General features: G+C 40.7%; 2 protein-coding genes and 2 long non-coding RNA genes across 5 annotated transcripts; 1 reads left to right on the top strand and 3 right to left on the bottom strand.

The window, feature by feature from the left end:
- Positions 1–7,629: 7,629 nt before the first annotated feature.
- Positions 7,630–8,984, bottom strand: LOC124329398. The gene is made up of 6 exons (XR_006916768.1): positions 8,953–8,984; positions 8,623–8,847; positions 8,408–8,551; positions 8,245–8,346; positions 7,762–8,168; positions 7,630–7,690 (listed from the first exon to the last, which is right to left on the bottom strand). It is a non-coding gene; the product is annotated as an uncharacterized LOC124329398 (long non-coding RNA).
- A 528-nt stretch (positions 8,985–9,512) lies between these two features.
- Positions 9,513–10,715, top strand: LOC124328453. Its single transcript, XM_046787221.1, has one exon. It carries the CDS (start codon positions 9,513–9,515, stop codon positions 10,713–10,715), a length of 1,203 nt encoding a protein of 400 aa, XP_046643177.1.
- Positions 10,716–11,239: 524 nt separating this feature from the next.
- Positions 11,240–12,580, bottom strand: LOC124328451 (activating molecule in BECN1-regulated autophagy protein 1-like). Its single transcript, XM_046787220.1, has 3 exons — positions 12,526–12,580; positions 11,652–12,460; positions 11,240–11,580 (listed from the first exon to the last, which is right to left on the bottom strand). Exons 2-3 carry the CDS (start codon positions 12,070–12,072, stop codon positions 11,240–11,242), a joined length of 762 nt encoding a protein of 253 aa, XP_046643176.1. The 5' UTR covers positions 12,073–12,460; positions 12,526–12,580.
- A 684-nt stretch (positions 12,581–13,264) lies between these two features.
- On the bottom strand, positions 13,265–14,917 carry LOC124328857. 2 transcript variants are annotated; one of them, XR_006916521.1, is made up of 7 exons: positions 14,784–14,917; positions 14,541–14,587; positions 14,418–14,482; positions 13,940–14,003; positions 13,689–13,769; positions 13,507–13,611; positions 13,265–13,342 (listed from the first exon to the last, which is right to left on the bottom strand). It is a non-coding gene; the product is annotated as an uncharacterized LOC124328857 (long non-coding RNA). The 2 variants fall into 2 exon arrangements; XR_006916520.1 differs by having other exon boundaries at positions 13,270–13,452.
- Between the last annotated feature and the right edge of the window lie 69 nt (positions 14,918–14,986).

Here is a 14,986-nt window from a genome sequence, read left to right as displayed (position 1 = left end):
ACGCAGGCAGGTCACAGCAAATCAGAGAAGAGATTGTCGCAATTACGGATTTACAAAATAATAGCGTTTCGTTTTCGATGATAAATGCACCACGTGAGCACTTAAGAAGCTTCCTGAGAAAACGAATCGGTTACCCAAGACCCGTAGGCAACAATAATTTCCTAAACGTTCTATTTGGAGACGGAAAGACATTTCTTCACGGAAGAGTCTTAAATAAAAAATATGATATTACTGAGCTCCTCCTATTTAATGAAGCCGACGTTAATGTTAAGGAAGACAGTAGAACGATTTTGCACAGAGCCGCAGAGCTTAACGACACCCTACTATGTAAAATTGCCATTTCGTATAGCGCAGACTTAACTCAGTTTAACGAAATTGGTGAAACCCTAATGTTAGTAGCAATTGCCTTCAGTAGCCTGGACGTATTAGCCATACTATGGAGAAATACGACTGAACACCAACTTTCAGCAAACGGAGAAACAATATACTACATTATGCCGCAAGGTACAACAACGAAAAAGTAACGAAATTTGCGTGCGAAAGCCAAAATGGAATCGACGTAACCCAAACGTCCACACACGAACAAAGGACTGCCTTACATGTGGCAGTACTTGAATCACCCGTAGAAATTGTTAAAATCCTATTAGCGAATGGAGCTGTCGACGACGTAGCAGACTCAACAGGGCATTTTGCCTACGAATATATTACCGACGGCGAAATCAAAGACCCTTCCGTTCACCACAAAATGCGGATTGAAACAACGGTAACAATAAAAATAGGAAAACGAAAGCGATCACCGGAAGACACTATTCCAGTCCTCAAACGACTAACGACGCAAATCGAAAGGAGCAACAACCCCCTTTTACGGGATATGCTCTTCGAGGAACAAAAACAAACATCTACACAACCATTGCGTCGTGAAATTGAACGCTTTGCCCTTTACGACCCAAATGACGGCAAAACAAACACCTATATTTACCTAGTATCTGTCAGTTTCGCTAGAGAAATTTTAATTACTGATTCTTTACCTATTGAACCACCGGTTCCATGTAATTATCAACGCCCAGACTTCCAAGGACGAGCACCCAAAATCGTATACCCAATTAACAACCCGAGGGAATACCAGCTTCACATAACACTTTTAAAACCAGCCTACTCACGCCGAGTTGTGTTTTGCAATCGCACTTGTTACAAGCGTGATTTGTATGAAGTTTACTTGTGGAAAAGAAACAACATAACTCGAAGTCTACAAGCATACCGACAAAGCTGCCTGACCTTGCCAATCGGTCAACGGGCAGCCGGACCAAAATTCATCACAAATATATTTAAAAAAAAAGAATAAAAAACAATTAAGAATTTTTTTTTAAGTAGTCCTCAAGTAGAAATCTTAATGTTTTTTTTTAAATAACCTACTTACCCATAATAAAAATCAATCGTTTCCACATGCCAGAAGTCATCTTGACTAGACTCGGGGATATCAAAACCGGGCAAAGATTCGCCAAACGCCATTTCGAAAAACGAAATGCGTTGTCGTTGCGATAACGGAAGCCACACGGATACAAGTTCACAAACATCACCAGTTATGAGCTCAGCCGCTATAAAACGAAGTGCTTTAGTCACTTTGACAAAATTCCTCAAAACGCCTTCAAAGATAAATTGATGTCCCATCTTGGCAAAAAAAGTGGAGACACTAAAATGAATTTACAAATCTACGAGTATCGACAAACCGAAAAAAAGGGCAAGAAATAATATCAATAAAAAAGAAGGAAAATAAATGGGAGAAATCGGAACTTTACGCATCACAACAACCCCCCCCCCCACCAGATTCGACTCGGACGGCTGTCAAGAACTGTCACTCCTGGTCGCCGCGGGAGGGGGAGGGGAACAATCCAAAACAAATATTGGTTCTCCCTAAATATGTTTTTTTTCTTCTCTATTCCTTATTATTAGGGGACTTATTCTTTCCCTCAGAAAATGGGAAGGATAAAGAGCCCACACACACTGATTAAGGAAATTTTATGCATACCCCAACTATTCAGTTATTTAGTTAAAATTTAGTAACGGTAACTACCCACCCCAACATAAAACATGTTGCATGTCTCAAAAAAATATATCCTTTGGTGCTGGAATATTCGTACCCCCTACAGTTATGATTTTAATTTATCCAGCTATTCTTTGGTAATGGAAATATGCATAGATCAACAATTAGAGGAATAATTCTTTCCCTCAGAAAAGGGGACGGAATGTAATGAGCCAAAATAGCCCGGGGACGGAGCGCGATATGCAAAAGTGACAGCGGGAAGAGTGACAGCAAGAGCCAAGCCATTTCTCATCTCTTTACCATTATTCACGTTATAATTGTGTCTACACACCCGCGATTGCCACTCATCATACCCGTGATCATACCCGTGTCCAATCCGTATAAATACTCCCGCGTCTGTAGCAATAAGGTAGAGTTCTCTCATCTCTCCTTCAAGCTCCAGCTCCAGAGTAAGATCACCCTTTTACATACTTTCTATTGTGTACTTGTATTCATGTTATGTGCTGTAGACTAATACATGGCTAGCGAATAAGCTCTCTGCACTGTTCTTCAAGGACGGAACCTTGGACATACAGAAGTACAATGAAGCCCGAGACCAGAGCAGCAAGGAAAGAGAGATTCGGACAGGCGGACCTAGTGGAGATCCCGTAAGAGATGTCAGCAGAAGACTGCAAAAAACCATACATTCGGGATTTCTACACACGACACCCTCTGGCATCAAACATCACCATCCGCCCGGGAGAAAGCCACGAAAAAGCACTGGCTCGCCCAAACCCGAACCAGAAGGATAGACAAACCATCCAACTGGTACAAAAACTTAAAAGCGCAATATATGGGGAACACTGGGACACCGCCCGAAAAATATTCAACAGAATTCTAGACGTAGATCCACTTCAACGCAGACCACCGCCGCCAACCCAAGAAAAAGAAGAACCGGAGCCGAAGCGGCAACGGATCGCTCACTTTGACAATTCCGTCGTAGAAGAAAGCAACCCCAGCCACTTCCGAAACTATACCCCCAAATATAGAGGAGTGAATCACTACTCTATTATTTTTTTTCTCCTCCTCAAACGACTTTTTTTACTCACTGATATTCGCTTATCGATGTTTAACAAAAATAAAATGAATTTCATAAAACCGAGTTTAAATACAACGTATTCCAATTATGGCAGAAAAAAAATGAGTAAAGAAATAGCCAACAAAATAATAGAAGGAAGAAAGAATGAATAGAATAAGAATTTTATGAGCTTAAAAAATAATTAAATAAATAAAATAAAATAAAAAAAGCGCCTCTGACGACAAGTCGGAGGCAAAGGAAGAGTTTGATTAGATTCCAAAATTTTCACTGTCTGAATCGACCTCCTTGCCATTTAATTTTTTCCGTTTTTTACTCCTTTCCGCTCGCATCGCCACTAATTACTCCTTTATTTTTTCCGCTCTTTCCACAGCAGTGAATGTATGCGTTATTTTTACTACTTTTAGCGTCGTCTACCAATTGATCAGAAATTAAGCTCCGCCCCTAAAAAATGGCTAAGGGCCCGTTTTGAAATAGAAGGCGCTTATTTGAACTTTGAATAAGAAATACACATAGTAAGGTTGATTTCAAAAAAAATTAAAAATACCACGAGAATCAGCGTAAAAAACTATTCTAACCAGGTATGTTTAAAACAAATTGAAACTTCATACACGACCCTATTGATGTTCAAAAATTCGGAAGCCAAGATTAATTGTTGCGGGACGCAACAAAAGAGGAGGGGGAGTGATGTAAGGATTCCGCCAGACTCATAGCGTATAAAAAGGGACACTTGACTTTCTAAAGTCACCCTCGCTATTGAAAGGAGTCAAGGCCAAGAGTAACCGTCACAAACTAGACCCATAACTTCCAGAACAATTTAAACCTTATGCCTTTCTAAAAATTTCACTTGTTTATGAAAAAACCAAGGCCAAAAGCTGACGCTACTAAAATGCAAGCTCTTCTTCAACATTTTAAAATTTAATAAATAGAACTAGTAAGTTGAGAAATCGACACAGTTGAAGACACACAGTTATAGTTGACAGTTGAAAACACGCAGTTGCAATTGAAAGTTGAAACCAGACCGTACAGCACAATTCACTGACCAGACTCTTCCCTTCAACTTCTTCCTTCAACTGTATTGACCAGACGTATTGTCGATTGTCCAACCCTCTTATAAGTGTAACAATGAGGTAAATACAAGTCTTTTGTAGCGTCTTCTTTTATATTGTAATTCTTATGCTAGTAATTTACGCCATCACGCAGCGTAAGTTATTACATCTGTCGCTATCGTTTCACTCTCCTCTTGCTGTTACTACTGTAATCTATCTGTAACAATACAACATTCAACTAGCCCTTCTTGTTGCTTCATCTCCTGTTAAGGTATTCCACCTTAAATTCTCTTCGGTTTTTCTTGTTTTCATGTTATTAATCTGCAGTGTATTTTCCAGTTTCATGCTAGAGAAGTCTTGCGTTTGTGTTGAGTTTAGAAACCACTCGGCCTATCTGCTTTGTAATTTACATCGTTATCAATGTTGTGTCCCAATAGCGTCGGACATAACATTGCACAAGAATCTTTCGACATTCATCATGTTGCGGGAAGGAGGGTTGTGCTCGGTGTGGAACTGCCATTCCAACGTCGACAAGCCAATTCCATCACGGGAGTTATCCAACGTTTGATTATCCTTAATTGTATCGACCACACGATATCCTATCGCTGCAACCGTATAAAGGACTCACCCTTCTTCCACTCTCCCAGTTGGAAGGTTCGACTAATGTCTACTGTTTTCAACCGGTAGGGGTTACAGTCGGATGAGTTCTTACGCACGATTACAGCTAGAGGCAATAAGGGTGACGAGATATGGCTGAGGTTGAGTGCAATGACATCTAGTTGTGTGTCGGCTTGTTGTTCGTTGTTATAACGTTGGCTAAAGCTAGGCATAACGAGAAGACTGGTTTCGTCTCTATTTAGAGCCTTGGAAAGAGTCAATGATTCAGCAGAGGCAAAAGTCGTGCGACTTAGCGACTAATACGCACCGTAGCGAGGAATGGCGGTACTTTGCTGTAAGTTTTGTTTGACAGAGTTTTGGCGTTTTTAATAGGTCTGCCAGAACACGTGACTAGCAAACCAATAAAAAACGTCAAACGCGTATCTCTGACGACGCGTATCTCTGTCAGACAAAACTGGCAGTAAAGTACCGCCAACCCCCGCTACGGTGCGCATTGGTCGATAAGTCGCATGACTTTTGCCTCTGCAAAATTTGTGTAACTTTCCAAAGCTCTTTAAATGCGACTGGTCCCCTCGCATCCTTAAATGCAACTGCCTGCGACTGGAAACTGACCATCTATTTAAAGGAATTCATCAATTCAACCAGGTCAACTAAGTTTATTTCCGCCAAGGGAATTGATATTCTACGTGTACCAAAAATATTGAAAGTTCTAGGAAGGTCATAAATGTAGCATAAAAAAAGGGAGGTCAAGCGATACTTGGGAAATAACGGAAAACAATGTTCAAACGAGGGTAAAGCCGGGTAAAGCCACAATAGCAGTTGATAAATTTCTCGTATTACTTATATTTGCATCAACCATTCAAGTTGTATTGTTTCTATTTACTCCGCGCATTACTTACTGTATTAATCTATTCTTATAGAAACCCTGCATCAGCCCTGCATTATCTTTAGATGGTGAATGTTCCATTAAAACAAGATTGGGAATAAAATAGAAAGTTGAGCAACGGCGCCATGGTAGGAAACTAACTCATGCATGAAATGCCAAGATAGCGAAGCATGTCCGGCGTCTACTAACTTCATGTAAATGTTGTCAAACTTTTTCTACCTTCATTGCTAATGCTGTTCGCAATGTTCTAGAAAGTCATAATTAATATAAAAGTGAAGGTCCGTTTCTTTTGGTAATTTTTTATGGGATGTGAATTCAGAATAAATAAACCAAGTGACAGAATGCGTTTGATTATTATGTATTTAGAAGTTGACAGATGACGCTGACATAAATACCCACAACTTAAATCATTAATAAGCCATTGGGAAGTATGGGAACTATCTAGAAAGGAACAATATGTAAAATCAAACAGAGGATTAAATAAGTTATATTTATATCATCATTTTCTACTGATAGCCATGTTAACTTCAATTTTAATGTCTCCTATATGGCGTGATATCATCTGCATATCAGAGGTCTCAAAGAAGATGGGTAGAACAGCTTAAACCGAGACAGCATTTTATTTATCACTAAGGGAGGATTTGCGATTTGTTTTCGTCAACTAAGATGGAGTCTCCATTCTTATTTATGAAATTTACCCGTCAAATTCACCACTTTTATTTGATAAAGATGAGATATGTTTTACGATTGAGGGCAGTCGATAATTACACAATCAATTGAATATGTCATTAGTACTGTTTTGGTTTAGAAGTTGTTGTGTTATAACAACAGAAAGAACAGGCATGAAAGAAAAACACAATCAATCGGTAGTTAAATTTCAAAAAAATGGGTCGAGAATCACAATGACGATAATCAAGATTAGTTTTCATCCGACCCTTCGGAGTCTTCCGACTCTGTACATGGCACAGAGTCCAATGGATCTTTCAATTCAACGGCGGTCGTGTTCTCCGAGTCTTCATTGTCCCACTGCGTCGGTTCCGGCATTTCCATCGCCTTGTTCCGCAAGGCTTTCTGCAAATATAATAAATAAAACAAAACCCAGTTAGTTGCGGCCTTTAACACAAAAATGGCAGACAAATGACATTCTGTTAGTATAAATGTTCCGTGTAAAGTTATATGGATTCGCATTCGACGGGAGGGTGGGTGTTTTCATTCCACAATCAAAATCGGCAGAAAAGAGTCGCCTAAACATTTAAGAAGGTCGTTGGATGGCTCATTTGATGGCTCTGTTGGTGTTTCTGTCGACTCCGCATTTTGGTGGTCCGGAGAGCTTTCGTCATTATCTTCTTCACCATCATCATCTTCATTCAAATTTAGCGGCTTCCCGTTGACTGACGCGATGTTGGGTTTCCTGCCACCGTAACGCTTGAAGAAATCTGCTTGGTTCTTCCTACGTTCAGCCTTCAACTGTTCCACAGCTTCTTGTTTATCTCGTTCGATTTGAGCCAGATCAACGTCCAGCTGGACACCCTTCGTCGATTCGTCCCACCAACCGTAAAGCCATTGGCCTCCATTCTTTTCGCTTACCTTATGATCGTTTTCGGCCATCTTGTTGAAAATGCTAGAGTACAATTTCTTGTCCTTTTCGCGTTGCTCGCGAATCTTGGCGTTGCAGATCACCACTTGATTGGCGGCCGCCTTGTTGTTTCAATCAAGTTGGAGAATCGCCTCGAAATGTTTCTTGGCGTCCTCCAGCTCGTGGATGCCCAAAAGTGCCTACAAATGGAGAGACAAAATCTGTGAGTAATAAATCAGAACAAATTGCTGGTCAATTGGTACGGATACCTGGCCCATGCGGAATAAACCCTTTTCATTTTTCGGGTCCATCTCGAGCGCCTTGTGGCAATGATCACGAGTTGCACAGAAATCATTTAACTTTAAACAGCACATGGACTGATTGTGATTGAGATAAGCTGCCAGCATGAGCTGTTCTCGCTCAGTAGCTTTCTCGTCTTTAAGAGCTGAAATAGAAACGAAATGTTTAATTTTTTTTACAAAATGAAATCAAATTGTTGCGAAAAGCAAAACTTACTTTATTCAAACTCGAGGAGGGTGACAATCTTGGAGTAGGCCTACTGTTTGTTAGCCAGAGCGTATTTGGTAGTTTTAAAATGATTGATTCCTTTTCCTTTGCAGAGTTTAGCCTGCTCCAGCTTTTTCTTCGGCGTCCATGCTCCAACTCTCTTTGGCCTTTTCAAAGCTCTTGACTCGAGTTCAACATTCGAGGTTGACGTTGGGAAACACCTTGTTTCTCGTAACCGGCAGAGCCGAAACCGTATGCAGGTGTCAACTTAAGCAAGCTTCAATCTTGCTTCTTGAATTTCAACAGAGCCTATTCAACACCGTTGGGAATGTTGTGTTCTAAATCTTCTCCAAGGTTGAAGCTTAACTCAAGTTGATCATCAAATACCGTGTCTCCGTGTCGACCGAGCAGTAAAACTAGAACAATTAAAAGGGAGAAAAAGTAAACTATTGTTTAATTTTCACTTTAAATAATTCAGTCAAGGAAGCATACCTTCAGCAACAAGCACCTTTTCATTATAGGATTTGAATGACTTTAAGGTTTGATTTATAATTCCTCCATCACTTCCTTTGGTGAGATCTTCTATCTTTCAACCTAAAGATAAATATAAATTACAGAATTTATATAAAAATGAACAGTGTGGATCTAACCATACCTCAAACATCAGCAATTGGCATTTGAAAGGAATTTTTAGGTGGACTTCCATTTTCACCGTAAGCATAATTGGATTAACAAGACAAGACTGCACACTTCAATGGTATTTACTCCAGTAAGGTCTTGCATGTCTTTTTTACACTACCTGTAGAGAATTACATTTAAAAATGTCAATAAAAAAACAACCACACATTCATCACATTCCATTAAAAGTACCTTCGGAAAATCAAGCTTCATGCCATGGGTCAAAAAGTCTGTGTGGACTGACTGGACTCAGCTGCTCCTTGCCAGTTCCCACCTGTTTGATTTATTTCAAAACACCACATTCTTTTGTTGGGAGCGAGATCACAGTGGCTGGGGCAAATGTGTAGGCTAATAGGCTCTGTCTTTATAGAACTTGAACAATGGGTTGACCAACTTTTATGCTGCTTTGTTGATTGGCTGTTATGGATTGTTGTCATTTAGTTGGTTTCATCACAGAATTTCATTTGAAAATGCTTATTGGTTTAAAAGTATTTAATTAGTATCATAATTCATAAAACTTACTTGGATTCGGACCCCATGTTGATCGATGTGTTGAAATAGCAATTTCCATCTCATGTGGTGAGAAGAGGCTTCGACTTGATACAACCATGTTGCCCTTATTCCTTTACTCGTTTTGTCACATGTAATTGTTGGAAAGCCTAGCTGGATCTATGTGTCAATTTTGGTATGTTCATTCTCTACACAAATATAGCACAAGTAAGCTGTTAAACTCTTGTATGTATACTTTATTCCAACAGGTTATGGGCCCAGTTATTTGAACGCATACTGCTATTTAAAGTAAACTACATTCGAGTATAAATCTTTGCCTGTTGTTTAGCATGACGTCAAATCCAACCAAGGAAATGAGTCATGTCGCTAAATTCGACGGCACGAATTTTCAATTTTGGAAGTTTCAGATCACCCTCCTGCTAGAACAGCATGATCTGATTGAAATTGTTACTGGTGTATCCACTGCGCCTATTCCAGACATTGATGCATCAACTCAAGCCGTCAAAAACTCTGCTGCCATCAAAACCTGGAACCAACGAGACAGCACTGCAAGAAACTTCATAGTCTTTACAATGGAATCTCAACAGGCTCGTTCCATGATGACATGTAAATCAGCAAAGGAGATGTGGACACGCCTGACAGATCAATATGAACAAGTGGCTTCAGAGAACAAGCACTTCCTTCGACAGAGATTCTACCAGTACGAGTTCAACAAGGAGCATGATATTGCTGCACACATCACCATGATCGAGTCGATGGCCAATCAATTGAATGATATGGGGGTGAGTGTTGACGAAATTGACATCGTTACTAAGATTATTGTCACCCTACCCCCCAGCTACAAGCACATTGTGTCAGTATGGGACAACATGGACGACAGTAAGAAAACGTTGCAGTCTTTAAGATCACGCCTTTTTAAGGAAGAAGCTCGTAATAAAGGTTGTCAAGAAGAAGATGGTGCCAACGCTGCATTCTTTGCCAAGAAACAAGAAATGTCAAATCAACAGTCTACACAACCTGCTGCTGCCCACATCCCATCACAGCCACCAGCTCAACATTCATCCGGTCGTGGACGAGGATTCAGGAAAAGAAGATGCAACTACTGTGGTGGGTCGAACCACTGGGAAAGCACATGTTGGACAAAGAAAGATCACATGGAAAGAGGAGTCCCTAACGGATTCCAGCCACTACAAGCTCAGTTTGCACAGTTCAAGCCTCAAAGACAACCCGATTGGCCTGGAGACTACGCTTTCACAACTCTTCCAGGTGATATTCAATTTGAAGGAAATTTTAGAGACAACTGGTACGTGGACTCTGGCTGCACTATTCATATGTCGGATCAGTTCCATCTATTTTCAAACTATCAAGCGGTTAAGAATGGAAGTTGGCCAGTCAAAGGAGTTGGATGTAGTAACAATCTTCTTCAAGCCAAAGGAATGGGAGACATCACAATCCAAACCAATGTCAACGAAGAATGGCATTCAGGTATTCTAAAGAATGTGCTCTTCGTTCCTGATTTAGGCGCCAATCTTTTCTCCGTTCGATCTGCAACAAAGGCAGGCCTGCGTGTCTTGTTCAACAATGACCGGGTTACCATCTCTAAAGGGGAGAAGATTGTGGCGGTCGGCGAAAGTTTCTCTAATCATCTATATCGTCTGAATATACGAAGTGTTAAGAATCATCATTCGAAGGTTGGACAGAATTCAGATGGTCAACAAACTGCATTCCATGCACTATCCAGACCGGAAGCTGGCTTGTCTAATCACTGGCTTTGAATTTTTTCGCTGCAGGTAATTCAAGCCTTGCCGAGTGCATTCAACCAACACAATACCTACTACGACTAGACCAAGTTTGGGGATTAAACCAGAGATTTCTACCGAATTCATTTCGTTTATCGACTTTTCTTCAACGAGTATTGTTGTAAGCCAACTTACTTAACAAGTTTCGACTAGGAAATAAATTAATAACAACGTAAACGTGTGAAGAACTAAGTTGGGATTTGAAAGGGAAGGGAAAATAAATCAACGTTGCCGGGTTATTAAAAACAGTTTTCAAAGTTTCGGAAAGAATAAAACATTTTAGAAACGCGTCTGGGAAATGTATTTTCAATTTTCATAGCTTCTACACATGAAAAAAAATAAAGAAAAAAAAACGAATAAAAATCCCAACAGAATCTCAATCAATCACCTTGAGATGACCTTTATTGGTTCCCAATACAAATCCCTGTGGCTGTCCAGCAGTAGAAATCCAGCGAATGCAATTGAGACTTGTCAATCCAACGTCAGTCGTTTGACTTAAATCACGTACGTGGAGCAAACTGCCTTGTGGCGGTGGAATGCTGCATTTGGTCAGCCGGAAGGTCGCCGACACTATTTTGGCCAGCAGCAGTTGCAGCATTAGCAGCCGTAGTTGACGGATTGTTTCTCTGAGCTTGAAAGACTTTGGTAGGAATCTGATACACCTGGGCCCAGAGTGTTGGAAGAGCATGATCACGACTGGCCACAGACAGGGCGCGGGAACTCGCCAAGCCCAGCAGAAGATGGCGACAAGTTGGTGAAATGCTGACGGACACGACAAACTGGTCGACATTGACTTGTGCAAGGCACAAACCCAACCGAGACGGTTCTAAACTTTGCAGACCTGGTAAAAAATACAAAAAAACACAATCAATTCAATTCAATAATAATCAATTAAAATTCATTTATGAGTACTAATGAGAGCTCCAGTGAGTGAAGTGCAAGCGACGAGCGTAATCAGGAACCGGCCGTCAGCTGAAACATCGACACTGGCGTCATTGTGGATTTTGCTTTCGGGAACGACAATGTTGGCGTAAGGATCGCGGATGTCGTGAATGCATCCGTCTTTGGCGCAGAAATTCCAGGCCTGGATGCGGTACGTCAGATGGGCGCTGAGTGACACTTGTGATTCCGCATTCCGGCGGAGAGTCCAGCGCTGTTGACCTGGTCCTTGTTCGGCTCCCCCGAAAGCAATTCCGGCAGCTCCAGCGCCTCCTCCCATGACATGTCCGACACGCGGGAGAACCCTCCAAGGTGGCTGGACATTTCGGGGTCTGCCAATAGTCGGCGAAGTGGGGCCTTCCTCTACCGCAGCCACGAATCCTTCGTCTCTCATCGCGTTGGAGAAACGGGAAACGTAAGGGAATGACTGGGGAACGGCCGAAGTTCCAGGTCTGGGTGGAATTCATGGAAATGGTCTGGCCTGACTGCTTCCGGCTACCGATGTTGTCGTCGTTGCTGTTGGTGGTTGCGGAGTAGGTGCTGGAGTCACATCGACCGAATCAGATGAATTGATTCCGTGTTGGGAAAAGAAACTGGTGAGACTTTCCACCATGGTCGAGAGCCAGAGACGATAACGAGTTCGTTCTTGGTCGTTGTTATTGCCTCCGCTATCCAGCGCTCCTGGCTGTTGAGAGCTGGGAGCGTTGCTGCTTCCGCTGCCGTCACCCATATTGTTTAGCTGCACATTAACTACCTGAGACAAATACTCTCTCCACAAAAGCCTGTCAAATATATAATTGGCAGGTTAAAAACTGTTGTCCCAATGAAGCGATTAACATTCGTTTACCTCATTCGCTGCTCTACACCCCGGGGTGAACGAATGGGACTCAACTGTTGCCAACAATTCGCTGCCGTTACGGCGGACTCGGCCGTCACATCTGAAAAAGTGGGCCAGTAAATTAAAACCATGAACATTAACAGTCAAATTAATGATAAAATGATAAATGTTCGTCCCAACAGAACGAATTTTACCAGTGTCTGTATCGGAACTGTCTTTATCTTCTACAAGGCGAAACGGGCGATAACGTGGCGGAAATCCAATGTTTAGGCTACTATCCATCCGCCTGGGCGGATGAAAAGGATCCAAGCTGCCACCCGAGGATAATCTGTTTCGAATAAAAGTGATAATATTTCACTTGTCAGAAAGTCATAAAACGAAACCAAATTTACCTGGACTCGAAAGAACGAGCTCTTTCAAAGGCATCTCTTCTGGCTCGCCAATGGCGGATGCTGTGCAGGACATTAGAGGCCCACGGCCCGCCACGGGATGATACGCTGCTATCACTAAAACTGGCCGTGGACGCACCACCACTGTCGATCAAATTGTCTGACGCTGAAGTCGGAAATGCGAATCTAGACGCTTCATCAAAGGATGAAGTGACTGAAAAAAAATAGCAAAAATAACAGATCAATCCACGACAATTTCATTATAATCTCAAAATGTTACCTGATCGCCGGAAAATGGCTGTCCAACAATATTTGGTCAGACGATATCCAAAGTTTCACGGCATCTGAGTGGAGTCTGAAGTAAATTCGAATTCTTAAAATATAACCTGAACGAGCTTAACAGCTACGCGGCTTACCTCGTTACACACTTGCATGGGCTAGACAACACGCAGACGATTAAATTAACGACTTCACGGGTCCCTGTCACCTCATTTATCATTTCGTTATCGGTTTTAAGGTAACAGCCTCGTCAACTTTTGAAACGTTCCTAAATGAAACAGAGCTACCGACAGTACACAGCAAGCAGATCTTGAAATATTACCTTAGCATTTAAAGAATTCTATTCTGCACCATGAAAGACCTATGGAGATTCAGGAACAACAGATGGGTCCAAATAAACTTTAAACAGCATAGCGCCGACAAATGACTGAAAGTGTTAAGATTAAATTGTAGTAAAAAGTAACAGGAAGATCACGAAAATAGACTTTATTGGTAGTAACCTACACAAACAGTTTAAATGTCATAGATTTCATTTTACAGATCCATACATTGTTAAGTTCGACATCCAGTCACAAATCCAGTAACCTGTAGACATAAAACAAATAGTGAGCAACATGTCTATGGTGGAGAAAAATATAGGATAACTTTGAAAATTCAGTATTAAAAAGCTCGTAATTTGGTAGTCAACATCATGATCTGCCAGATGTTAGTTCATCATTAACCCAAAACTAAACAGTAAAGAGATAAGTAGTCACCTTATGCATTTTAAGGTGATCTTTTATACTGGTGCCAATCAGCAAATAACTCAGTAGAAGTTACCTAAAAATAAAAGCACAAACCATTAATCCTACATCATAAGTTAGGTATAAATAGATGCCAATTTAGGAGTCAGTATTAAAAAGCTCGTAATTTGGTAGTCAACATTGGGATCTGTCAAATTTTAGTTCATCATGAATCTAAAATTACTGAAGTTGGAAATCAACAATTACCTTGTTACTAACATAATTTAGCAAGACTCCAGCAGAAATTTGGATTTGGCCTACTCAACAGTCCACCTAGGATAACAAACATTGATAACTTTAGCCTCAAATCAATTTTATCGTAACAGAATATCCATACAGTCATTCACAGGATTCAGCATATTAAAAAGCTCGTAATTTGGTAGTCTACATTATGATCTGCCAATAATTTGATCACAAGCATAAAATTTAATCAACAATAAATTCTTTTTACCTGGTTTTCACACCCAACTTTTAACTCATACCAGCGATGACACCTATAACTAGAAAAGACTTTACCTAGAAAAGAAAGAGCAATTAAATAAAGAATACAGGTGGAATTGATATTAACACTTACTAATTCAGGATTCCAATCCATTGTTGCTCATTTTGTGGATAAGGCATCTATAGAAATTCAATACAAATTTAGAACCATCTCTAGAGACATAAGTGAAAGCATGCAGAAGTAAACGTGTTCTAATTGGCAAGTGTTCAGTAGACAAATAAGTCAACAAGGTTGTTCAGTATAGCGTATAATAAAGCATCACGACACTAGCAAAGAAACAGGTCAATAGAATCAATTCAAGTTTAAAAATATTACCATAATTTCAATTACGTGGGGTCTACAGCAAAAGAGTCAGTCAGATTCAGAGATTCCATATTTTACTCTACAATCTTGAAAACATGCTCAGCAGTGAGTACACTCCTTCCTGGCATGCTTGACTTGACTTGGCTTAAAAAAAGACTTCTGCTTATAAATGTCTTTCAAGTCCAGCCAATACTGACCAAGAGTCGGTCGCTCCC

The sequence above is a fragment of the Daphnia pulicaria genome, chromosome 3, assembly GCF_021234035.1.
Source record: "Daphnia pulicaria isolate SC F1-1A chromosome 3, SC_F0-13Bv2, whole genome shotgun sequence".
Classification (NCBI taxonomy): Eukaryota; Metazoa; Arthropoda; class Branchiopoda; order Diplostraca; family Daphniidae; genus Daphnia; species Daphnia pulicaria.
Note: the sequence above shows the minus strand (reverse complement) of the source record. Positions and strands in the feature narration are given on the sequence as shown.